Genomic DNA, 27,355 nt, shown 5'->3' with positions numbered 1-27,355 from the left:
ATGCACAGAAAACTTTTTTTCCTACTCTCAAACTTTTTTCTGTTATTTGCCGTAAGCTGAATATTTGATCCGTACATGACCTTCCTGGCATAAACCCACTTTTTAATTTTATATAAAAATATTATTTGTTTAAAATATCTACCATTACATTTTTTGTAGAGAAATCGTTTTTTTTTTTGTTTAAATATCAACCATTATATTGAAAATTTGGTTTGTTTTTGTTTAATTAATCCTTTTAACTGAAAATTAAAATATATAATTTTGTTAAAAAATTATCTTTTTTAATTAAAAAGTAGTCTTCTTGGTTGAAAATTCATTTTTTGTTTTGTTCATTAATAATCTATTCAACTAAAAATTTAAATATTTTACTTTTGGCTGAAAAGGGATCATTTTTTGGTTGAAAATCGAACTATTATAGTGAAAATTAGTTTTTCCTTGATTGAAAAGTAATCTTCTTAACTGTAAATTTTAATGTTCTATATTTTGTTAAAAGTCGATCTTTTTAAATTGAAAATATAACTAGCTGGTGAAAAATTCATGTATTTTGTTGAAAATTCCTATTTTCGAAATTAATCTTCTTGGTTAAAAATGGAATTGTTCGGTAAAACTTATTTTCATTATTATATTATTTATTAAATCGGTTAAATTATTTTTGATTTAAATTAAAATCTATTTTTTGTTTCACAATTGTGAGGAATTAATGTCTTTTAGTGTTATTTTCTCAAAATAGTAGAAAAATAGTGTCATCATTCAAAAAGTGTCAAACAGTGTCAAGAGTATGATAAGTCCGAATCCTGAATTTATCGATAGACTACAAGAGAAAAATTATAATCCCATTTGTTTAAAGCTCAAATGCTAAAAACTAAAAAAAAATGCATTTTGTACTAACAGGTGTCAATATAAAAAAAGGTTGAAGGAAGCATTACAGAGAATTGGAATTGATAGGGATATAATTAATAATACGATAACGATTAATGAATCATGTAATTGTAACTTATGTCATGCTTGTCACTTGTTTATCTGTAATTGAAAAAATTTGCATTTTGTTGCGTCTGCAGTTACAAGTTCCAACAAAGATTAATTTCGTGGAAATGAAATATTGCATAGAAAAATGTAACATTATGCAATTAAGCATGCAGTAACCTATTACAAAATTCAATGTAATTTAATCAATTATAATCCTTTTTTAAAAAACTCAAGAAAATGTCAAGTCTTCGAACATGATTTTTCTTTTATACAGATATTACAAAATGTAACCATTTTTAAACTCTCAAAAATAATTTACACTTATGAAATCTTTTGTGGCGCGTGTAAGTCATGAGAACCTTTGGCCAATTGCCAGAGTAGAATTAACCTTTGCCCTCTGGTCGCTTAAACAATTCGCGGTCAAGGTAATAAATTAGTAACCTCAATGAAAGGGTACAAACAGAAGGTTCAACAATTTTCATTACCGATCAATTACCGTTCAATAAGCTTAAAAACCGAGTCAGTGGCACACTTGCGCATGACCAAAAGTTATATAATAATTATGACTCTTCCCGAACTTTAATAGAACATGAAAAACACAAAACGAAAAATTCCTTTCAGGTATAAATTTTAATAAAATTCCACAAACACATAAAAACTAACACGTGCTCGAATTCCACGTCATGCTGGAGTACAAAAGGAATGTAACTTTGGCGCAGACTTACTGAATCATTTTTGAACGATTTTTAAAAGAATAGGTAGATTTTGGATATTTCGGGGATTTCGTGCAAGTTCTAAGTGATTTTTGGCAGGAAAATATTTGAGGTAAAAACTTACTTTGCTAAAGTGCAGACGAAATTAATGATGATCGTGGACTGACTGTCCTGACTGAGATGCTCCGAAATTCTCGATCGATCTATGAGCTGCGTAGTGACGTAGTCTGCAAAGCTCCCAAGGATTTCAGGGCTGACGCAATAATTAAAATTGTGGGGGATTCCAACGAGCACGTGGTCCTCTAGCCAAAGATATTGCCTAGACGCCCTGTCACGTCTATTTTTTTTTTGCGAAAATTTTATTTTTTATGATTCTACATACTTTATATTATCATTTTTATCAAAAGTCTTGGAGCAAACAAATATTGTTTTCTGCCTGACTGGTCAGATTCACTTTTTTTAGGATAGGCAAAGATATGCTTAAAATTGGAACCAGGACTGCCAACGAAAAATGAGAAAATGTACTGAAATTTAGTTCCGGGCGGGAAAAATTTTATTATTTTTTGTTAGTAAACGTTAAAATGAAATAATTGTGATTGTGGATTATTGTATAAATTATATTAATAGTGATGTGGGTCAATGAAACGTTTCATTAGATCAAAGTTACAGAAGTAACGTTCGAAAGTTTCATAATATATTACATTCAATTTGAAACTCTTTAAATTCTTAACATTTCACTGAAAGCATTGCATTTTCAACAAAATTTTTTGCATGGTCAAATACAGACTAAAGAAAAAATGCACTCGTTAAAATTTATTGATTCAAAGTAATTAAAATTCACGATACAATTTGCGTGGTTAAATATAAAAATATTAACAAATACAAACCGAGGTATTAGATAGTACAAGACTGTCCTCCGCTGAGGACCAGGCAAGGATTCCGATAGACAAAATCTAACTACAATTTAAAATTTGGAAAATTGGAAACGCTGGAATTTTTCCATTTAGAAAAATACCGAAGATTGGCACATTTTCTTGAGACGTACTCTAAATCTGCCTTAATAATGTATGCGCTTATACGGAAATTAATACTAATAATCGTTAATTTTAGAAATTTTGGAAACGTTTTAATACTTAAGCTTAAGAAGACAATAAGAAATAAGAATCTGTACGAACAAGCAGACAAATATTAGCTTTTGTGAAATATCGTTATGTTTTAGTATTTTTAGATTTACTTAGATGTGATTTATTAATATAGCAATAATATGAATTTCCTTCGAATTTTTAATTTTATGTAAAATTATGTAACGTTTTTTATTTTAAAAAAATCAAATATGTTCAATTTTAACCAAAAATGGAACAGTTAAATTTAACCCGAAAAGACGAATTTTTAACAAAAAAGATTATTTTTCCGCCAAATAGTTCAACATTCAAGCAAGTAGTGGAATTAAAAAAAATTGTCAACTAAATAGGAATTCAAACAATTTTTAATCAAAATAGTTACATTTTAAAGCAAAGAGATAAACTTTAAACAAATATGATTTTTTTTTTTAAACAAAAAGACCAATATTTTGAACAAAATACTTGAATTTTCTACCAAATAGTTGAATTTCTAACGCATAAAGTACAAATTTCCAACCAAAAATATGGAATGGTTGAATTTTCAGATACGAAAATAAATTTTTAACAAAAAAAGACGAGTTTCCAACAAAGCAGTTGAATTTTGAATCCAAATAAACGAATTATCCACAAAGCAATTTAATTATCAACCCGAATTCAAATTGAAATGGTTGAATTTTGATAGGTATAACTAAAAACGTTAAAATGTATCATTTTTAAACGAATTAAATTTACTTAAATTTAAATTTTATTTAGTTTCAGCTTTCAGTGTGAAAAAATTTTAATCCCAAAATTCTTACAATTAGTAAGTAAAATTTCTTAATTTTAAAATTAAGTTCTAGTTCGTTTAATTTTCAACGTTCTCAAGTAGAAATTTTTCATTTTAAATGTTTTTTTTTATTAAGAATTACTTTTTATTTTAAACTTTTATTTTTACAAACATTTAATTTTATAATTGAAAATGTGTCTAATTTAAACGGTGACTTAAACAGAAGCTTTGACTTTAAAACAATAAATTTAGTTTTAAATTTTATACAGTCAAAGTTTGAAATTCAAAATTATTTAAAAAAAAAACTTTTCAATTTTAATTATCTATTAAATTTATAACGCGTTCATTATAAATACTACAATTTCAATTTCTTATTATCTATTCTTATCGAATGATCAAAATTCTAGTCGGAAAATATTCGATTTCGAATGCTATGAAATAGGAATGATACAATTTCAACAATTTTAAATATTGTTATTTTAAAAAATATTTTATCTAATCTAGAATCAGAGAAAAATTTAGTAAGTTAAATGTGGTTTAAAATATTAATTAAGGGTTAATAATTTCAACTTGACAGCGTTTCAAATAAAAAAAATTTAGCTGCTTTTGTTTGATTTCAAAAGCTTTCAATTAGAATTGATTAATTATTGACTAATATTTCTAAAAAATGCTAGATCTTAATATTTAAAAATTTGTTTAAGAATGGATTTTGAAATTGTTTATTATATGTTTGATGTTAAGAAATTAATTTTAAATTACTTTAATATTTTTACGTTGTCAAATATTTACTAGTTTTAGAAATATGCAAGAAATGTTTCAATATTTGTGAGCGTATTTCACTTAATTAATAATTATCATGTTTACGATTTATTTAAAATAAATGTTTTCAAAACATAACAAAAAATAAGAGATTCTAATGCAAATCTGGTTTATGAATGTCGTCACTAGAGGTCAGGTTATCCTAATTTCCGGCCAAATTTCTTGGTGGATTTACCATCTATCCACTTACGTGACCCGTGTTAGAAAGAGACGGCACTCCTCGCTCGACTCGTTCTCTCTCTCTCTAAACAGGAGCGTCGGCGGATCAAAGAGACTGTTGGTCTAGACTTTATATGTCTATGCCGAAACGTCGGAAACACGAAGAAAAAAACAAAAAAAAACATATATAAATAACCAAATTAAACATAACCTCAAAAAACTGCATGAAAGGTGGAATGTCAATATTTGTTCTAAAGTAAAAAAGTTTCTTCCACAAAGGAAGGAATAAAGTGATACAAGATATTTGGAAAACGTCATGGTTAATATTACAAAAGGAATTTTAGTTCAATGGTGAGTATTGTTAAATAATATTGTCAATATATAGATTGACCAAAAGCCCAGATTTATCAGGAAATGTCCTGATTTACTGATTTTTTTGAGCTATGTCCTGTTTTTTCATGCCCGAAAATGAAAATTTGCTATTTTTACTGCGCGGACTATTCAACTCAATTTCAAAAACTTGACAGGTATGAAATTTTACTAATATATTTAAAAGAAAGGAAAACATCTAATTGCTTTAAAAAATGGTCAGTTATGAAAATTATTTAATATAATTTACCATATTGTGCAAATTGCACTCAATGTTTAAAAAAATGTTAACCTATAAAAAGTTATTTTAATAATTTATAAACGTAGGGAATGAATTTTATTTTGTTAAAAACAAAAGTCAAGCTGTTTGGCTGAAAATTTAACTGTTTTCTTGAATATTCGTTTTTTTTTGTAAGAAATTAAATCTTTATTGTTGAAAATTCAACTTTTTGGCAGAAAATTCAACTATTTGGTTCAAATTTCATTTTTTTTATTCAAAATTAATCTGTTAGTAAATTAATTTCTTTTTGTTAAAAATTTGACTTTTTTGTTGCAAATTAAACTTTTGTAGGGGGATATTAATCTTCTTTGTAAAAAATTCATCCTTTTCGTTGAAAATTTAACTATTTTTTAGTTGAAAATTTGTTTTATTTATGGAAAATTAATTTTTCATCTAAAAATGTAACTATTCCATTTTTGGTTGAATCTCTTTAAGCTGAAAATGCATTTATTTTTTTTTAAATTAATTTTTTTTAATAATTTAACTATTTTGTTGAAAAATTCATTTTTGGTTTTTAATAAAAATTAATTTTTTCAATTGAAAATATAACTTCCATTTTTTGCGCATAATTGATCTTTTTTGTTTAAAATTCCTTATATTTTTTGAAAATTCACCTTTTTTTGTAGAAAATTTATCTTTTTGGTCTCAAATTCAATTATTTGATTCAAAATTTGTATTTTTTATTAAATATTCATCTTTAGTATTGAAAAATATTTTGTTTGTGTATATCTGTAACCATTTTGTAGAAAATTCAACTTTTATGGTAGAATATTTTCTTAGTGAAAAATTCATCATTTGATTGAATATTTAACTATTTTTTAGTTTAAAATTTGTCTTTTTTAGTTTAAAATGTGTCTTTTTTAATTGAAAATTAATCTTGTTGGTTGAAAATTCATCTTTTTGGTTAAAGATTCCTCATTTTAGTTAAAAATTCATTGCACTTGATCAAAATGTAACTATTTTTAGTTATTTAAAAATTGTTTTAGTTCAACTATCAATTATTACATTTATCGTTGGAAGATTTAAATACTTAGCTGCAAGTGAAGCTACTTTTTTTTTTAATTCATTCTTTTTTATGATGGTCGAAAATTAATTTTTGCCCTAGAAATATAAATATCCTATTTTTGGTTGAATCTTTTTTACCTGAAAATCCATGTATTTTGTTCTAAATTAAGTTTTTCAAGTGTAAAAATAAATGTTCCATTATTTGCACAGAACTGATCTTTTTTTCTTAAAAATTCATGAAATTTGTTGAAAATTAGACTTTTTTAGTGGAAAATTAATCTTTACGTTCGAAAATATATCTTTTTGATCTTAAATTAAAATATTTGATTCAAAATTCATATTTTTGTATTCAAGATCATCTTTATTATTTAAAATTCATTCGTTTTGTGAAAAATGTAACTTTTTTTGTTGCACATTCAACTTCTGTGGTAGAATATTAATGTTCTTGGCAAAAAATTCAACTTTTTAGTTGAAAATTTGTAATTTTTTATTAAAAATTAATCTTCTTGGTTAAAAATTCATCTTTTTCGTTAAAGATGCCTTATTTTAGATAAAAATTCATTTCTTTGGATAAAAATTGAAATATTTTAAATTATTTTTCAATATTTTTTGGTTGAAATATCAATAACTGCATCTTTTGTTGAAATTTCAACTACTTAGCTGAAAGTGGAACTACTTTATTAAAAATTTATTCTTTTTGTTTGATCATTCACTATTCTAATTCAAGAGCCTTTTTTATTGTTGGAAATTAATTTTTCACCGAAAAATGTAACTTCCATTTTTGGTTGAATCTTTTTTAGCTGAAACTTCTTGTATTTTGTTAAAAATTAATATTCTCAACTGAAAATGTAAATGTTCCATTTTTGGCAGAAAACTGATTCTTTTCGTTGAAAATTAATTAAATTTGTTGAAAATTTGACTTCTTTGGTAGAAAACTGATCTTTTTGGTTGAACATTTAACTTTTTGGTCTTCAATTCAACTATTTGGTTAAAAATTTTTTGTTTTTTGCAAATGATTTTTTTACCTAAAGATCTTACTGTTCTATTTTTTTTACAATTTATATTTTTTGGCTGAAAATTCGAATTTTTTGTTAGAAAATTAATCTTTATGGTTGAAAATTGATCTTTTTAATCGAAAATTCAACTATTTGAGGCAAAATTATTATTTTTTTAAATTGAAGATTCATTATTATAGTTGAAAATTGATTTCTGCGATTAAAAATGTAACAACTTTTTATAGTTGAAAAGTCATCTTTTGTGGTAGAACATACACCCTCTTGGAGAAATTCATCTTTTTTGTTGACAATTCATTTCTTTGGTGGAAAATTCAACTTTTTTGTTAAAAATTCCTTTTTTTATGGTTAAAAATTGTTTTGACTTTAAATATAACTATTCCGCTCTGGGTTGAAAATGTTTCTTTTGTCGTTAAAAACTCATCTCGTTTAGATAAAAATTCCTCATTTTAGTTAAAAATTAATTTCTTTGCTTAATTAAAAGTTTAACTATTTTGTTAGAAATTTATGTTTTTTGTTTTTATTCATCTTTTTGGTAGAAAATTAATATTGTTGGTTGAAAATTTAACCTAAAAGGAAAATTTATAATGTTCAGGGAAAATGAAAAATCGTTCAGGAAAAGTTAGGAATTTCGCAATTGGTATTTTGTAGCTTACCTTTTTTTTTAAAAATCATGAGATAAGTTAAATTGTATTAAGGGTAGCGGAACTGATTAAAAATAGACAAACTAATTATAAAAGTAATCACTATAATTATGCAGATTACAAAAGGCCTTAAAATACGTTTGATTTACAAAATAACAAAATCTATAATCTATTTATCTTTGTATTAACAACATTTCATTAATTTTATTCCACATATTCCAAATCATCCGGAATGTGAAATTGTTTGTTAAGGAACTCTTCCGAGATGTCGAATTTGTTTTTACACCAACTCTGAATTGCGAAGATATTATCTGTCCAGATGTTTGCAGCGTCTTTGTACAACTAAAAAAATTTGTCATATTAAACTTTTTCGGGTTCAAAAAAGGCTGCTGCTAAACCTACACTAATGTAAATTGATCTCCCAAAAATAGACCTACGCGAAGTTTTAAATTTTAATTGTTCAAAATTTTACAATTTTGAATTAAGATCCTTTTTATTAAATAATTTTTAAGTAGACAAGGTTAACATTGAAATGCCGTGTTAAAATAAGTCAAAACTATTTGTTCCTGGTTTAAATAATAATTTAATTTTCTAGTTGTAAATATCAAATCTTCTTTTGCTAGAGACAGGAATAAAACGCATTTAACATAATTATAATTGTAATTATATGTAATGTGATATATTTATATATCTGATATATTGTTGCAATTTTTTGTATTATTTTTTATAAAAATATCTTTAGTTTATTATTTTTTGTATTCTAATTGGTAAATACAGCTCAGATATAATCTGCAATGTCATTGGTATTGGCGATTAATTAATTATTGACGATTTATTACGAAAAACTATTTTTAATCTGTTATAATAGTTTTATAATATGTGCATGTCCTTATAATATAGTTAATGTGAAACTCACTGAGTAGGTGAGTGAATAATTTGTATAATTGTTGTTTGTAATACCTCTTTCAGGGTGGCCGTTTTAATCGAAAAAAATTCCCAATTTTTTTCCCGGTTCGCAAACATTTTCCACGGCCAATGAAATTTAAAAAATCAAACTATATTCGAAACATTTTTCCATTTAAAGTAATAAACAACAAATTAAAGCATTCAAAGTGGAACCCTTGAATTACAAACTTAAATTACAAACTTGAATTACAAACAGATCTTAAATTAGAAGTTAAATTATTTTTATTTTAAAAAGTCTAGGCATCCTTCAAAAGCTTTAGAATTTTATTTTAAAATTTTGAAAAATCTAGGAGTGGTTTTAAATTTTTCCAAATTCAAAATAATATTTGAAATTTTTCGGAACCATTAAATATATTTCAAAATGAATTGAATTTTTTCTATAAGTTTGAGAAAATCCTGCAAATTAAAAAAAATTTGAATTTATAAATAATAACAGAATACTTATTATTTGTAAAAGTATTAAAGTAATTTAAAGAGATATTTAGAAGTTTTAAAAAGATTCGAATTAAATTTAGACTTGAAATAATTTGTAATACTTACAGTCGAGTTTAAAATAAAATTGAGACTTTTGAAAATTTCAAACAAAAAATTTAGAATTTTTTTAATAATTGTGAAAGATTTCAGAAGAATTAAAAAGTTTCTTAAGATTTTTAGGAAAATTGAAAAATTATTTTAACAGAAAGTTCAAGAAAATTTGAAGAGATTAAAAAAATTATCAAAGAAGAACATGGAAGATTGTAAGGATTTTATTTAATTTGCTAGATTTTCAAAAATTGTAGAAAAATTTTGATTAATTTTAAAATATATTTAGAAGTTCTGAAAAAACGTTAACACACTTCGTTTTAAATTACTTGAAATAATTTCAAGTTTTTAATTATTTTTGAATCTTTTCAAAACTTCTAAATATCTCTTTAAATTACTAAAATTTGTTCTACAAATAGTAAGTGTTCAATTGTTATTTATGCGTCAAAATTGAACAATTTCACTTATAAATTAAACACTTTTTAAATAGAACAATTATAATTGTACGCTAAAATATTAAAAGTTCATCGGAAAGCTAAAGATTCAAAGCTTTCTATGTAAAACAATTCAGTTTCAAATTGTTTTATTTTAAATATTTGGTTTCAATTTACTTGTCTCAAATGAACCGTGAAACATTGCTCAATATTAAATACTTATTCTTTTTCTACATTAAGAAATTTCAAATTAAATGGGATAAAAATTAAATAAATTAGACTCACAATATTTTAAATTTAATAAAAACCTTTAATTATGACTATATTATTATGAATTTATTTTTAAGTTGAAAATAGTAAAACGCACGTTTATATTTTTTAATAGTTGAAAAAATAATATATTAATAAATTTATTGATTAAATTTAATATAAAAATTTAATATGAAGGATTACCTGAAACTCTGAATTAAAAATATATTATTGATAAATCATGACAATTTTTATTTAAAAATAAAATGATCGGCATAAATGATATATTAATTTCAATTCTTATCAACACTTTCGGATTGAAACAGTTACAATCTGGAAATTCTTAAATTTTGAACGGATCTAGAATTGTTTTGTCAAATCAATTATTGTTTAGATTTCGAGTACACATCCATTTTAAAAATAATTTATTTATTTATATTTACAGTTGATAAAATAAAACTGTTTTTTATCAAAAAATTTCAACTTCAAATGCTTTTAATTTTTAATTGTTTAAATTTTCAAAACTGCATTTCAATTATTTCAAAAACTGTTAAAATCGAAATGTGGCTAATTTTTATTCTGAAAATTCGTAAAATTCCCGGTTTCCCTGTCTGGCGGCCACCCTGCTTTTTATAAAAAAAATCTTCGATTTTAAAAACTTCTAATTTTTAATTTTTTTACCTTTAAAACTGAATTTTAAAACTCTTTAAATTAAAATATATGCTTAAAAATTAAAAATCTAAAATTGAAAATTTTTAAAGTGAAAGATTTTCGAATTGAGCTTTTTAAACTAAATGATATAATAATTTATAACAATTACAATTTGAAAACTTATTAAAAAAAAAACGATCGAAATCAAAATTGGACAAATTTTGTATTCTACAATTTTTTTTTAAATTCCGGGTCAAAAAATAAATTCACTGTCATTTCCCGGGTTTCCCCATCCCATGAAATTCCCTGTCATTTTCCGGTTTTCCAGGTTTCCCGGTCCAGCGGCCACCTTGCCCTTTAATAATTAATTAATAATTAATTATTAATACCAAAAAAATTATTAAGTTTATATAAACTTTTTGTTCAAAAGCTTAAAAAGCTTCAAAAATCTTCATTTCGATAAACATTTTTTCAAATCTCTGCTGGTTTTAAATTATTTCTTAATCTTTTCAAAACCGACTAGATATTCAGAAAACTCAAAGTCGTAGTTTAAGATTGAAAAATGAGATAGCTTCTTCTTTACATAAATTGTTCAAAATACAAAAATTTCCAATTAAAAGTCTTAATAATTGGAACGAATTTTAAATTGAAAATATTAAAAGAATAATTGCAATAAAACTTTATAAATGAGAGAAAATTGAATTAACGCAGTGTATAAAATTCAAGAATTAGTATTTAAATTTAAAAAATAGTTTTAATTGCAATCCCTCAAGCTTATATGTTTTTAGTTTTGAATTTATAATATTAAAAGTGTTTTTGAGGGCCTCCAAATAAAGTGTTCAATTTAGGTGGCTTCCGATTTCTAATTATATTATTTTAAATATGTTTCGTTCTGAAATTTTAACATTTAAAGTATTAAAAGAATTCCTAATGAAAATGTTTCATTATATCTTGCAAAAAACTTCAAGCTTTCGGAAACTCCAAATTAAAATGCTTTAAAATTTGAAAACATGAGTTAACTTTTCAAAATTTGAAGAAAATGTTCAAGTTTGCAAGTGTTAAAGTGTTAAAACCTGGATTTTTCAGAGCATTTTTTTATAGCAAAGGAATTTTTGAGACAGCGTGCTTAACTTAGTTAAAAATTGCAATAGAAAATTAAGATAAACAATGGTTCTTCATTTGTAAAAGTAGCTTTTATTAATATATTTAACTGTTTTGACGAAAATTTTCTTTTTCATTTTAAATTAATTCTTCACTGAAAATTTAACTATTCTATTTTTTTTTAATTGCTCGATTTTAGTTAAAATTTAAGTATCGGGTTGGAAATTCAATTCTTGTATTGAAAATTCGTTCTATTTAGTAGAAAATTAATCTTCTTGCTTGAAAATTAAACAGTTTGCTCGAACTTTTTTTTCTCTCTCTTTAAGCAATCTTTTTTATTAAAAATTACAATCTTTTTGGTTCAATATCAACTATAACATTTTTCATTCAGAAATCCTCTTTTTTGGAATGAAAATTATATAATTTAAAGTTTATAAAATCTATTTTGTTAAAATTGTTTTTTTGGTTGAAGTCTTTTTTGCTGGATATTAATGTTCTGGTAGAAAATTAATATGGTTAGTTTGTTGAAAATTCAATTATTCTAGTTAAAGTTTCATAGTTTTTGTTGGAAATTATTCTTTTCGGTTTAAAATTCGACTATTCTAGTTAAATATTCACAATTTTAGTTGAAAATAAAAATACTTGATTGAAAGTAAATTTATTTTGTTCAAAACTGTTTTTTTTTTTTAGTTTAAAAAACAAACTTTCGAGATAAAGATTCCTAATTTCAATAAAAAATTATTCGTTTTGGTTTAAAATTCAACTATTCCAGTTAAATATTCATCATTTTATTTGAAAATAAAACTAACTGGTTGAAATTTAAACTCTTTTGTTGCAAAATGCGAATTTTAAATTAAAATTCAGTTTAAAAATTCATCGTTTTGATTAAAATTTTTGCTTATAATTAATTTTTTGACTGAATATTTATTCACTCCATTTTTGGCTGAAAATTGATACTTTTTAGTTGAAAATTCAAATATTAGGTTACAAATGTGTCTTTTTTTAGTTGAAAATTCATATATTTTCTTGGAAAATCGTCCTTTATTAGTCGGAAATTAATCTTGTTTGAAAATGAGTCTTTCTGGTTAAAAATTCAAGTACTTCAGTTAAATATTAATAATTTTGGTTGAAATTAAAACTACTAGGTTGAAAATTAAAATCTCGTTAAAAATTCTTTTTTTTTTTATTTTTAAATATCTATTCCAATTATTTCAGTCGAAAGTTCCTCATTTTGGTTGACGTATTTTTGGTGAAAAATTAATTTTCTTAACTGAAATTTTAATTAGTCAATTTTTAGCTGAAAATTGGTAATTTTTAGTTCAAAATTCAACTATTTTGGTTGATAATAATTTTTTTTTTAATCGTCTTTTCTTGGTAGAAAATTAATCCTCTTGTTTGAAAATTCATCTTTTTGGTTAAAAATACAAGTATTCTAGTTAAATATTTATAATTTTAGTTGAAAATAAAACTATTTGGTCGTTGAAAATGAGGTTTTTTTATCTAAAAATTTTACTATTGGAGATTTTTTTTTACTATTTTGCTAAAAGTACGTTTTTTGCGAATAATTAGTTTTTAAAAGGAAAATTGAACAATTCTATTCTTGGTTGAAAATTTATTTTCTCTTTTTTTAAATTCTTATGTTTGTCTCTAATGAGCAAAAAAGTAAGGTAGTTTGGAACTCTGTTTTTCAATTGTGTTTTCATAAGAAACTAGATTTCTGTTCGATCTAAAATTAAAAATTTATCTTTTTTTTTAATGAAAATTCCTCTTTTTTTAAATTTTCCACAATACCAGTTAAAAATTCATCATTTTAGTTGAAAATTCGTCAGTTTGAAAATTAATTTCTTCAACTGATAATTTAAATGTCCCATTTTTAGTTGAAAATTCATTTTTTATATTCTGAAATTGAAGAATTTAAACGAAAAAATTGGTATTTTTCAATACAAAATTCAACTAAATTTCTGAAAATACACGTATTTTGTTAAAAAAAATATATTCTTTTATAGAAAAGTATCTTTTTCTTTGGAAGTTAATCTTCTTGTCTAAAACGTTTTCTTGTCGGTTGAAAATTTAAGTATCCCAGTTAAATATTTATCAATTTAGTTTAAAGTTCATCCTTTAGTTTGGAAATAAAATTGCTTGGTCAAAAGTTAAACTCTTTTTTTTTTAATTTTTGTAACTTTTTAATTATTCAGCATTACTTTTAAATTGAAGATCGTGTTTTCTGGTCGAAATCAATATTCTTAGTTGAAAATTTATATTTTTGGTAAATAATTATATTATTTCATTTAAATGCTCATCATCTTAGTTGAATGTTGATCTTTATGGTTTCGAAATTCAACTATTCTAGTAAAAAATTTAGTTTTTTTTGTTGAATGTAATCTTTTTAACTTAAAATTTAACTTACTCCACTCGGATATTGAAAATTATATTTTTCTTTGAAAGATAATTTTCTTGTCTAAAAACTATTCTTACTTCATAATTTTAATTTAGAATTCATTTCTTGGTTTTTTAAAATGAGCTATTTGATTGAAAAATTGTTTTTTCTTTGGATGAAAAAGAGTTTTTTCCGAAAATTTCACTATTTCGTTGAAAATTGGTTTCCTTCTTAATTGAAATTCATTTTTAGTTTCAACTGAATATGTAAGTATTATACCAGTTAAATATTCCATAATATTAATTAAAAGCTCATTTCTGTGGCTAAACTTTTATTTTAACTCAAAATTCAATTATTCAATTTTTGGGTTGACAAATGATCCTTTTCAGTTTAAAATTCGTCTTTTTTGGCAGAAATTAATCTTCTTGGTTGAAAATTCATATTTTTGGTCTGAAATTGAATTATTTCATTTAAATATTCTTCATTTTGTTTGAAAATCCATGAATTAGGTTAAAAATTAATTATATTAACTAAAAATGTAACTATTCCATTTTCGTTTAAAAAGAATTTTTTAGTTCAAAATTCAACTATTTGGTTGAAAATTTGTCTCCTTTAACTGAACATACAACTATTTGGTTAAAAAATTCATGTTTGTTTCGATGAAAAATTGTATTTTTGGTGGAAAATTAATTTTATTGTTTGAAAATTCACCTTTGTGATTCAAAATTTATATTTTTTTGGCTTAAAATTCAACTATGCTAATTGGAAGTTTAAATTTTCCATTTTTGTTGAAAATTGATATTTTTTAGTGTAAAATAAAGTATTTGTTTCAAAATTCAGTTATTTTGAGATTTTTTGCTCTGTTGCATTAAAGGATGTTCAGAATGAACGTGATAAATTAAAATAAATGTTTGATTTTTGCGGTAAATATTTTTACTTTTAATTGACTGAGAAAATTGAAAAGCTTAACTGGGAAAAACATGTAAATGGCAGGGAATTTAAAATTATTTATTTCAACTAATAATATTTACCTCTGATGTGTCAGCTAATTTAGCAATCTCATCTGGATTTATGTCACTAAATTTTCCAACCTGGCTATGAAGTTCAGTCTCTCTTCTTTTGAATTCTTCGATTTCCTTCAGTATCGTCTGTTTTTCCTCGCTTTCCTCTTTCCCCGCCTAGAATTCAATCAGCCAGTTATTGATTGAAAAATTGACATTTAGTTACTAGTTTGAAAAATAATAATGACAATATTCTGAATAGAAACAATGATACCAACAGAGAAATATTCTAGCTAATAAAAAATTTGCCTTTTCTTTTTCACATTCTTCTTTAAGTTTACTGATCTTAAATTCTGCTTCGACGATCCTTTTACTCGCTTCTGAAATCCGGTTTTCCAAGGAGGTGATCTTTTCTCTATATTATCAACAAACCAACAACAATTCAGACAAATTTATCCCAGAAGAAAAGAAAAATAATTCATAGAAAATTAATTACCCTGGAAAGGCCCAAAAATAAATGGAGGTCCCAATTTTGTCAGTACGAACGAGTCCATCGTCGACTAAATTTTGTAAAACGTCCTTCACAGATTGAGCAACAATTCCTTTTTCTTTAGGAGCAACTTTCTCCAATTCTTTCAAAGTGAAAAATTCTCTTTTTTCGTAGAATAATTGAAGCATTCTTGCTCGCTTCTCATCCAATGATACTCCCTTGCGCTTTGACATTTCTATCTTAAATGAAAAGGAAAAAAATAAATGATTGTTTTAAGAGAAGTGTTATTCTTTCTTTTATTTTCAGTGATGAAGCTATGAAACAATTGATCTTGGATCTGGACGAGAAACAGACTTTGGGCCAAAAATTTATTATTCAAGATTTGGACGAGAGACACTTATTCATTTCTGCCGAAATTCTGGAAGCTTTGAGAGGAAAAATTGAAGATCTTGGTGGCGAAATTTCAGTTCCAACGGGAGAGAAGACTAATTAAATTTTGCATTCGAAAAGATTAAAAAGATTTTGTGAAAATGGCAAATCGAGAATCGGGTCGGATCAAGGATGCGTATCAGAAAAGAGTTCTTGATGATGCCTCTCGAAGGCGAAGGCAGAAAAAAGCTCTCGAGGCTTTAGAGCAGGACAATTTCCACGAAGATCCTCATGCTGATCTTGGTAAATCACTAATAATTCTCTTCATTTAATCAGAGGATCAGAGGATTTTCATTTTGATCAAATTTGCAACCCCTAACTACAAAATCTGACTAAGATTTTATCAACTTATAAAATTAACGAAATTATACCTGGAAAATAAAATGTGTTAATAACAACAGGGTGGCCGCTGGACCGGGAAACCTGGAAAACCGGGAATTTTGTGAGACCGGGGTAAATCGGGAAATGACATTGTATTTATTTTTTGACCGGGGATTTTACCAAAATTTTAGAATAAAAATGTTATCCAACTTTAATTTCAACCGTTTTTTAAATAATTTGTTAAATTGTAATTTTTATCAATTACTATATCATTTAGTTTAGAATGCTTTTAAAATCGAAGATTCTTTTATAAAAAACAGGGCGGCTGACCAAGTTCGCTTTTAACAGTTTTTGAAATAATTAAAGCGCAATTTTGAAGATTTAAACAATTAAAAATTAAAACCAATTGAAGTTGAAATTTATTGATAAAAAGAGTTTAATTTTATCATCTGTAAATATAAATAAATAAATCATTTTAAAAATGGATCTGTACTCTAATTATAGAAATCTAAACGATAATTGATTTGACCAAACAATTTTAGATCCGTTCAAAATTTGAGAATTTCCAGATTGTAACTGTTTCAACCAGAAAGTCTTGACAAGATTTGAAATTAATATATCATTTATTACGATAATTTTATTTTTAAATAAAAATTTTCATGATTTATCAATAATATATTTTTAATTTAGAGTTTCAGGTATTCCTTTATATTATTTTTTTTATATTAAATTTTATAAATACATTTCATAATATATTATTTCTATAAATTTTTTTAGCCATTAAAAAATGTAAACTTGCGTTTTACTATTTTTAACTTAAAAATAAATCCATTTAACTTTTAACCCATTTAATTTGAAATTTCTTAATGTAGAAAAAGAATAAGTATTTAATATTTAGCAATATTTCACTGTTCATTTAAGACGCGTAAATTGAAAACAAATATTTAAAAGAAAACAATTTGAAACTGAATTGTTTTACATAGAAATCTTTAGATTTTCGAAGAACTTTGAATCTTTTCGCGTTACCATTTTAAATGTTCTATTTAAAAAGTGTTTAATTTATGAGTGCAATTGTTAAATTTTGACGTATAAATAACAATTGAACACCCATTATTTGTAGGAAAAATTTCAGTAATTTTAAGAGATATGTAGAAGTTTCGAAAAGATTCAAAATTAATTAAAAACTTGAAATTATTTTAAGTAATTTAAACGAAGTGTTAACATTTTTTTCAGAACTTCTAAATATATTTTTAATATAATCGAAATTTTCCTACAATTTTCGAAAATCCTGCAAATTAAAAAAGTCCCTAAAATCTTCTAAATTTTTTATTTTAAATCTGCAAAAATCTACATTTTATTTTTATTTCGGCTGTAAGTATTTGAAATTATTTCAAGTTCTAAATTTAATTCGAATCTTTTTACAACTTCTAAATATCTCTTTAAATTACTTTAATTCTTTTACAAATAATAAGTATTCTATTATTATTTGTAAATTTAAATTCAAATTTTTTTAATTTGCAGGATTTTCTCAAAGTTATAGAAAAAATTCAATTCATTTTGAAATATATTTAATAGTTCCGAAAAAATTTCAAATATTATTTTAAATTTAGAAAAGTTTAAAACCACTTCTAGATTTCTCAAGATTTTGAAATCAAATTTTAAAGCGTTTGAAGGATGCCTGCCTAGACTATTTAAAATTAAAATAATTTAACTTCTAATTTAAGAACTGTTAAGTTAAAAAAATTATTTTTCAATTTTTAATGTGTCTAGCTTAAAATTACTTAAAATAATATAATTTAGAAAAATTTTTAAGTTCATTGCTTTATTCTTTAATTTTGACTATTGAAAATTTTAACGTGGATTTATATTTTTGGAACTTAATCTGAATCTTTCAACTCCATAATTTATAAAAGCCTTAAATTTTTCAGTTTATTTGCATTTCATTTAACATTGTTTATTTGAAAAGTGTGGCTACCTTCTATTTGGTACGTGTAAATTTTTGAGCATTTGAATACACAATTTTTGAATTGAAAAACTTTCAAACTTCAATTTTAAAAGTTTAGAATTCAAGAGCTCCACTTTGAAAGCTTTAATTTGTTGTTTACAGTTTATTACTTTATATGGAAGAATGTTTAGAATATAGTATGATTTTTTAAATTTTATTGGCCGTGAAAAATTTTTGCGTACCGGGAAAATACCGGGAATCTTTTTCTTCGATTAAAACGGCCACCCTGAACCAGTAAGTCTTACAAACTTGTAACTGTTTTGGTCTGTTTGGCTTGAAATTTCAACAGTTTGGTGAAAAATTTTTGGCTTGAAAATACATTATTTTAACTATTCCGTTTGTGGCTGAAAATTTATCTTTTTAGTGGAAAGTGCTAGTATTTCGTTGAAAATTCAATTATTCTGATAGAAAATTCCACTATTTGATCAAAAATTATATTTGTTGTTGAGAATTAAACTTTTTTGTAGAAACTTAATTTCTTATGATTACGGTTAAAAATTAATGTTTTTAACTAAAAATTCGTTTATCTTGTTTTTTTTTTAGGTATAAAATTCCATTTTTTGTAGAAAAATATATTGTTTTAGCATTAAAATTCAACACTTTTGATGGAAATTAACTTTTTGGTTAAATATTGAATATTCATATGTTCTTGTTAAAAACCTCTTCTTTTTGTCGGAAATTCCTTTTTTTTCTTGAAGATTCCACATTTTTTATGATTTTCTTTCTTTATTGACTGAAAATTCTTTCTTGATTTAAAATTAAACTATTTTTTTTAATTATTTTTTTTTGGTTAAGAATGAATATTTTTAACTTAGAATTTAATTTTTATATTTTTAGTTTATAAATGGATCTTTTAGTAGAAAAGTTTTGTCTTGAAAATTAAGTTTCAACTGAAATTGTACCTATTCCACTTTTGGTTAAAAATGTATCTTTATTAGTTGAAAGTTTAAGTATTTGGATGAAAATTTAATTATTCTGATAAAAAATTCAACTAAATGGTTGAAAATGAACTTTTTTGTTGAAAATTTAACCTTTTTTATAGACTTTTCATCTTTTCTGGTTGAAAAGTCAAGTCTTTGAATGAGTATACAATTATTGTGTATACATACACTATCCTGCAAAAGTTTGGACTCACTTAGAAAAATCGTTTTTTTTTTGTATTTATCGCTTCAATTAGACCGGAGCTAAAAAAAAGTCTTTTTAAAAGGTTGATTGTTTTTGAAATTGTTTAAAATAAGCCCAGGATGAAGCCAATTTGTCTAGTTGTTAAGTAGATATTGCAAAAATAGTGTAAATTTCAATGTTTTCTTAAATTTTCAATAACAAAAATTTCTTTTCGAATTGCAAGAACTTGAATTTGTAAAAAAAGTTGGAAAAATTGAAATATTATTTTTAGTAACAAAAATATTTTTTTAACTTTTATTCTGACTTGCCTACAAATAAGATGTTTTCAAATTTATCCAACTTTTTTTTTAAAACTTTAAGTTCTTGCAATTCGCAAAGAAAAACGTTGACTATTTCGGAAGTTATTGAAAATTTAAGAAAACATTGAAATTTACACTATTTTGCAATATCTACTTAAAAACTAGACAAATTGGCTTCACCCTGGGCTTATTTTAAACAGAATTTCGAAAACAACCTTTTAAAGAGACATTTTTTCATCTCCGGTATAATTAAAGCGATAAATACAAAAAAAAACGATTTTTCGAAGTGAGTTCAAACTTTTGCAGGGCAGTGTACATACATACATACATACATACAATTTTTTTGGTTGAAAATTTAACCATTTGGTTTAGAATTCATTTTTTTTGTTTTGAAGATTTAATATTTTGGTGAAAAATAAATTTCTTTCATTGAAAATTCAAATATTTTGTTGGACATTTTTTTGCGGTTCAAAATGAATTTTTGGGTTTACAATTAGTTTTTTTTTTAAATCTGAAAATGTAATTATTCCATTTTTTCTTGAGAAATTTATCGTTTTGTTTTGAAAATTCAACATTTTGGATCATTTTTCTTTTCTTATTGAATGAAAATTCTTTCTTGATTGAAAATTCAACTATTTGATAGAAAATTTGTTTTCTTTGTTTAAAATAATTTTTTTTAACTAAAAAGTGTTTTTTTAGTTGAAATTAAATGTATTCTTCACCTTTTTTTCGTTTAAAATACTTTTTTAAACTTCAAATTGATATTTTTTAGATCACAATTTAATTGCTCTATTTTTAGTTCAAAATTTGCTTCTTTTAGTTGGAAACTTCACTATTTGGTTGCAAGTTCATGTTTTTATTTTATTTTTTTAATTCGTCTTTTTTGTAGAAAATTAATCTTTTTAGTCGAAAATACATCTCTTAGGTTGAAAATTTAACTTTTTTGTTAAATGCATTTTTTAAACTAGTTGATGTATTTTGTTGAAAATTTGTCTTTTTTTGGTAGAAAGTCAATCTTTTTGGCTGAAAAATCAACTGTTTCGTCACAAATTCATCTATAAATTTTTGTACGGTTTTTCTCGAGTCTTTGAAATAAATTTAGTAAGTTTACAAAAATGAAAAATTGGCAACATTCAGGGTAAATAAAAAATTCGTCAGAGAAATTTAGGAAAATTGGAAACTGGAATTTTGTAGCAACTCTGATTCAATAATAATGTTGAATGTTATAATATAATAAAATTGCAAATTATTTTTCAGTGATGAGCAAAAAAGCACCGAAATTTCAAGAAACCCTGGAAAGTAGAAATGTAAGTCGGAAGAAGAAAACTCGATCTGCTGATTATTATAAGCAAAGGTTCCGCAAAACCTTTACTCAATTAGTAGAAGAAGATTTAAACTATAATCCGACACCGCCGAATTATTCTTCTGCGCAAGCTGCACCATCTAAATTTCCTGAGAGACATTTTTGTGCGGTTTGTGGATTTCCTAGTAGTTACACCTGCATTCCATGTGGAGCGAGATATTGCAGCACAAAATGTCTAGGAACACATCTTGATACAAGATGTCTGAAATGGACGGCTTAATTTTCTACCCGATGTGAGGAATGTTTTGTATTTTATTTTAAGACGATTCATGATAAGCGTTGTATTAAACGATTGGAACTGATTTCATAATGTCAATATTTTCCTTATGAATTGTAAACTTAGTGGAAGTTGCTAATTTTTTAAATAAAAAATCAAATCGATGAAGATTTGGAAATTTTGTATATTTTTCACAATCCTTCAGTGCAATCTCAATAATCGTTAACTATAGCCAGGGTGGCCGAAGGACAGAGAAATCCCGAAAGTTAGGAACTATTAAATTTTGAGGAAAAAAATGCAAGTAATTGAATTTCTGTAAGAAGCAATTTAAGTAACTATAATGAATAATCAGGACTGCTACAAGTCAATTTTAGTAAATTTATTCAAAACAATTTAAAAGTATTCTGAAGGATTTTAATGATTAAAGGGTATTTTTAAAACTTTCAATTTTCAAAAGTTTTAAAACATTGCAAAGTATTTCAAAGTATTTGAGATATTTCGGAATATTTTGAAAGATTTCAAGACATTTGTAATAGAACACAGTAATTTGAAGTCATTCCACAGGGTTTAAAGATTCTACGGTATATTTTTTAAATTCCAATTTTATAGAGCTTCCACAAGTTTTAAGGGATTTCAAAAGGTTTGGAATATTTTGGTGTAATTTAAAAGATAACAACAAAATTTTAATAGATTTTAATAATTTGAAGGGATTTTAAAGAATTTGAACTGGTTTAGGATATTTTGATTAATTCAAAAAAATTTCTAAAGCTTTAAAAAATGACTTAACTTTTTCATTTTCAAGAACTTTTTTTTAATAAGTATAAATAATGTAAGAGTGTTCCAAAAGATTACACATATTTAAGGGTATTTTAAGAACTTTCAATTTTCAAGAGTTTTAAAAAGTAGCAAAGGATTTCAAAGTATTTAAAATATTTTCAAAAATTACAAAGAATTTTTAATAATATTACAGTAATTTGAAGGTACTCCAAAGAATTTGAAGATTCTAAAGAATTTTAAAGAGATTTAAAAAGTTTCAAGGGATTTCAAAAGATTTTCAAGGATTTGGATTTTTTTAAAAGATTTCATTTTTTTTTTAATAATTTGAAGGGATTTTAAAGAATTTTAAAGACTTTAGGGTATTTTCATTAATTAAAAAAATGTCAAGAGCTTTAAAAAATGACATAAATTTTTCATTTTCAAGAACTTTTTCTAGTAAATGTAAATAATTTAGGAGTGTTCCAAAAGATAAAAAATATTTAACGGTGTTTTAAGAACTTTCAAGAGTTTTAAAAAGTCACAAAGAATTTCAAAGTATTTAAAATATTTTCAAAGATTCTAAAGAATTTTTTATCAATTACAGCAATATGAAGGTACTCCAAAGAATTTGAAGATTCTTAAGAATTTTTAAGAGATTTAAAAAGTTTCAAGGCATTTCAAAAGATTTTCAAGGATTTGGATTTTTTAACAGATTTCATTTTTTTAAATAATTTGAAGGGATTTTAAAGAATTTGAGAGACTAGAGTATTTTGATTAATTCAAAAGAATGTCAAGAGCTTTAAAAAATGATATAAAATTTTCATTTTCAAGAACTTTTTCTAGTAAATGTAAATAATTTAAGAGTGTTCCAAAAGATAAAAAATATTGAACGGTGTTTTAAGAACTTCCAATTTGCAAGAGTTTTAAAAACTCGCACAGCATTTTAAATTATTAAAAATATTTTCAAAGAATTTTTAATCAATTTGATGATTCTAAAGAATTTCTAAATTGTCAATTTTTAAGAGATTTCAAAAGTTTCATGTGATTTCAACTGGTTTCAAAGGATTTGAAGAATTTTAGGGTATTTTCAATCAGCTTGAATAAATTGGAAGGGATTTTGAAGGATTTGAAATATCTTAGGATATTTTCAGCATATTTCGATAACCTAAAGGATGTTCAAATATTTTAGGGTATTTTTAAAACTCACAGAATTTTCAAAATGCTTTAAGAGTTTCAGGGGATTTCAAACGATTTGAAATACTTTAGGGTATTCTTAATAAATGTCAGCAATTTCAAGTGATTTCAAATAATTAAAAAAATCTAACATATATTAAAAAATTCCAAGGAATTTTCATGAGATTTAAATAATTTAAAGAAATTTAAAAATAATTGAAAAGATTTTAAATATTTGCAGCTATTTTTAAAAATGCAAAGGAATTTTCAAAATTTTTTTGAAATATTAAGCTTTTTCCAAATATTTTAAAGGTGTTGAAATATTTTAGGGTATTTCAAATGATTTCAATGAATTTTAGGGAATTTTCAATTAATTTTAGTAAATTGAAGGGATTTAAAATGAGTTCCGACATTTGCAGTTATTTAAAAAAAATTCCAAGAAATTTTCAAGTGATTAGAAGAATTTCGAGGAGTTTCTAAGGATTTAAGTGATTTTAAGGGATTTAAAAATGGAATTTTTTACAATTAAAGAAGATATAAAATGATCTTACAGAGCCTAAAAGATTTCAATAAATTTTTAAAGATTTCGCTGGTTTTTATCAGATTTCCGATTTAAATTATTTTAAGGGGCTTTAAAAGCTTTCGAGGTATTTAATCAAATTTTCCATGATTTGAGGAAATATCATATTTCATATAATTTCACACGATTTCGTAGTTTTTAAAAGATTTAAAGAGATTTTCAAATATTAATCACAATTAATTTAAATTAAATTGGAATTCATTCTGAATTCTTATTAATTTATACGAAATTTTTTATATTATATTCAATCAATTCAGTAGTTTTTTTAAATTCATTCTGAATTCTTTCCAACAGAACTAGAATTCACCAAAATTTAGGGATTTCGTGAAATCTCAATGATTTTGAAATATTTAAAGGTAATTCAAAATTATCTGAAGGATTTTAAAGATTTTCAGATATTTTTAAAGATTCTTAAGAATTTTAAATTAATTAATTTTAAAATAATTTTAATAATTTGAAGAGATTTCAAAGGATTTTACAGATTTTAGGGTATTTTTTTTAATTTGAAGGAATTTTCAAGAATTTAATACAATTTCATAGAATTTCAAAAGATTTTAGAGTACTTTAAAAAATTGCAAGGAATTTTCAAAGGCTTAAAAAATGCCCAGTGATTTTAAAAGGTTTGGAACATTTGCATTTTTAAATTATTTCAGTAATTTAAAGGGTACTTTGTCAGAAGCTAAGACATTTTCGAGAGATTAATAAAAATGTCAATGCATGTCCAAGGATTTAACGGAATATTACAAAGCTCTCACGCTTTTTTAATAAATTTTCCACGATTTCAGGAAATATCAGATTTGATAAAATTACACGGAAAACTCAGAGTATTTTAATGATTTTCTAGGAATTTATTTGAGAAAGTGAGAAATTTGTTAAGGTTTTATACAATCGAAATGATTTCCGAATATATTTTTTAATTCATTTGGATTCTCTTCAAGTTTTTCAATTCATTTAATTTCCTCTTAATTCAATTCTTTTCAATTGCCTTCAATTTTTCTTAGCTCATTGGCAACTTACTTCGCCTTTAATTTCTCTGAAGTTCATTAAATTGATTAAAATTTATTTATTTCAATATTAAATTAAAATTGGTTTGATTCCATTAATAAAAGATTATAAAATATTACAAGATTATAATTTTGATCTTTAAATATTCGCCGTAGGTACAAATTTGAGATTCAGTTCCAAAAATATAAATCCACGTTATCATTTTCAATTCTCTAAATTGAAGAATCAATCAATGAATTAAAAAATTGTCAAAAATATATAATTTAAAGCAGTTTTAAGCTCGAAAAATTACAACTTTGAATGATTTCATTTTTTTATAACCTGATCACTTTTCAAATTGAAAGCTAAATTATTTTAATTTTAAATAATTTAAAAATCCTTAAAATGCTTCAAAATATTGAAATATTTAAATTTTTTTTTCCATTTTTTCCAAATTTAAATTTTTTCAGAACTTCTAAATATCTTTTAAAATGATTCAAATTATTCATAAAAATTTTCTGGAAGTCCTGCCAAATTAAATAAAAAATTCCTTAAAATCCGCCACATTCATTTTTGATGAATTTGTGGATCTTTCTAATTCTTTTTAAATGTTCTCTTAAAATTAATTTTTCAAAATAAAAATAAAAAAGGAAATATTTTTTATTCTTCTGAAGCCTTTCAAAATTCTTACAAAGCTTCTAAATATTTGTTCGAAATCTGCCAAAATCTATATTTGATTTTAAATTAGGCTGCGGAATTTTTTCAAAACTTATAAATATCTCTTCAAGTAACTCGAATTTTTTCTATGGTTATTTTTTTTCAATTCTTATTAATACATCAAAATTCAAAAAATGGTTTTACAAATTAAATTTTTTAAATCGAATAATTTAAATTGTAAGTTTCAAAGTTTAGTTGTTTTTAGTTTAGTTTTGAATTTATATTTACTTATATTTACTTATTTTAAATAAACAGTAAGATATTTCTAAATATTAAGTAATTGTTAATCTTCTTAATTAAAAAATCTGAAATTAAATGGTTTAAAAATGGAATATTTTAGACTGAAATAATAATTGAAATTTAATAAAAGCCTTTAATTATAACTGCAACATTTTGATGTTATTTACAATTTGAAAATAGTTTATAAAGTTTTAATCGGGCGCTTATATTTGTTTACCAACTAAGATTTTCCGATTAAATAAATTCAATTTTTTACTTAAAAATCTGGAAATTCTAAAATGTTGAACTGATTCCGATTCGTCTTGTAAAATCAGTTATGATTATTAAAATTCAATTGTACTTTAAGATTTAAAAAGTTAATAATAACTGATTTTACAAGACGAATCGGAATCAGTTCAAAATTTTAGAATTTCCAGATTTTTAAGTAAAAAATTGAATTTATTTAATCGGAAAATCTTAGTTGGTAAAAATATATTAAAACTGAATCTCTAAATTCTTCTAATTAAAATGCACGCTTAAAAATTAACATCTAAAATGGAAAATGTTTAAAAGTGTAGGAGTTTCAAATTAAAAATTCTTAACTGAAATAACAATTTAACTAATTATTTAAAAAACGGTTGAAATCCACGTTGGACAGATTTTTTTCTAAAATTTACAAAATTCCCGACCAAAAACAAATTCGCTGTCATTTCCATGATTCTTGAGTCAGCGACTATCCTGAAATAGACAGATTTTTTTTTGATATACCGAAATAATAATGTTAGGGAAAAATAATCTGAAAAACGGGGACATTTTTCAAAATATTTCAAAGACAAATGTCTGTAATTGTTAGTGTCTTTTTAGGTTACAATCGCTCTTTTTAATTTTTATGGCGGCAAAAAAATAAAAATTCGTTTTATGTCTGGAGAAAACAAACTTTGTTACAAAATTTCATCTCATAAAACATAAATGTTTTTATCTTGTATTCTTATTATCCTTATTATTTACCAAACATTATTGTTTTCCTTCACAAAATGACCTCGAACTTTTCATGAACAAGTGCTTTTATTTATACGTAACTATTACTTAATTTGCATATGATAATTAACTTCGAATAGTTATGTCAACACTAGCTTAATTGAAATTAAATTAATTTTAGTGCGCAATACAGAAAATGACAGGAATGAAAGCGAGTAAAAGCTATAATTAACAAAGTGCATTTTAATTTGATTTTAATACAACGAAAGTCTTACCAAAAAATTTGAGCTTCTTCCGGATATTTATGAAAGTTTACACAAATGAAGGGTTAGTGTCACTTAAAAATCTCCTTTTTTATGTTATTCACTCAACAAAGTACGCAAAGATAACAAAGTTTCAGAAAGTTTGCTTCATCTGACGATCTGACAACCAACCGCATGTGCATGCGCAAACACGCAGATTAACGGTTTGGCGTTTAAATGGCGCGAAAGAATAAAACGTTCTTTTTGAATTCTCGATTATTTTCGATTATTTCCCAGCGCA

General features: G+C 24.1%; 4 protein-coding genes across 5 annotated transcripts in view; 2 read left to right on the top strand and 2 right to left on the bottom strand.

Annotated features, from left to right (window-relative positions):
- LOC117179384 (cytochrome c-2) overlaps window positions 1–1,935 on the bottom strand; it is a 12,810-nt gene extending 10,875 nt beyond the window's left edge. The window contains exon 1 of the mRNA XM_033371116.1: window positions 1,804–1,935. The gene's annotated coding sequence lies outside the window, so the exon portion shown is untranslated. The remainder of the gene's footprint in view (window positions 1–1,803) is intronic.
- Window positions 1,936–4,634: 2,699 nt separating this feature from the next.
- On the top strand, window positions 4,635–16,172 carry LOC117179385 (general transcription factor IIH subunit 5). The gene is made up of 2 exons (XM_033371117.1): window positions 4,635–4,895; window positions 15,953–16,172. The coding sequence occupies exons 1-2, from the start codon at window positions 4,861–4,863 to the stop codon at window positions 16,137–16,139; spliced, it is 222 nt and encodes a 73-aa protein (XP_033227008.1). The 5' UTR covers window positions 4,635–4,860; the 3' UTR covers window positions 16,140–16,172.
- LOC117179381 (meiotic nuclear division protein 1 homolog) lies at window positions 7,943–27,274 on the bottom strand. 2 transcript variants are annotated; one of them, XM_033371112.1, is made up of 5 exons: window positions 27,088–27,274; window positions 15,653–15,881; window positions 15,466–15,571; window positions 15,187–15,333; window positions 7,943–8,197 (listed from the first exon to the last, which is right to left on the bottom strand). In XM_033371112.1, the coding sequence occupies exons 2-5, from the start codon at window positions 15,877–15,879 to the stop codon at window positions 8,060–8,062; spliced, it is 618 nt and encodes a 205-aa protein (XP_033227003.1). In that variant the 5' UTR covers window positions 15,880–15,881; window positions 27,088–27,274; the 3' UTR covers window positions 7,943–8,059. The 2 variants fall into 2 exon arrangements, with proteins under 2 accessions (XP_033227003.1, XP_033227002.1); XM_033371111.1 differs by having other exon boundaries at window positions 15,653–15,885; window positions 27,088–27,273.
- LOC117179382 (zinc finger HIT domain-containing protein 1) lies at window positions 16,145–21,556 on the top strand. The gene is made up of 2 exons (XM_033371114.1): window positions 16,145–16,318; window positions 21,083–21,556. The coding sequence occupies exons 1-2, from the start codon at window positions 16,177–16,179 to the stop codon at window positions 21,406–21,408; spliced, it is 468 nt and encodes a 155-aa protein (XP_033227005.1). The 5' UTR covers window positions 16,145–16,176; the 3' UTR covers window positions 21,409–21,556.
- Window positions 27,275–27,355: the final 81 nt, after the last annotated feature.

Source organism: Belonocnema kinseyi, chromosome 9 (genome assembly GCF_010883055.1).
Source record: "Belonocnema kinseyi isolate 2016_QV_RU_SX_M_011 chromosome 9, B_treatae_v1, whole genome shotgun sequence".
NCBI lineage: Eukaryota > Metazoa > Arthropoda > Insecta > Hymenoptera > Cynipidae > Belonocnema > Belonocnema kinseyi.
This window is presented reverse-complemented; position numbering and strand designations above follow the sequence as displayed.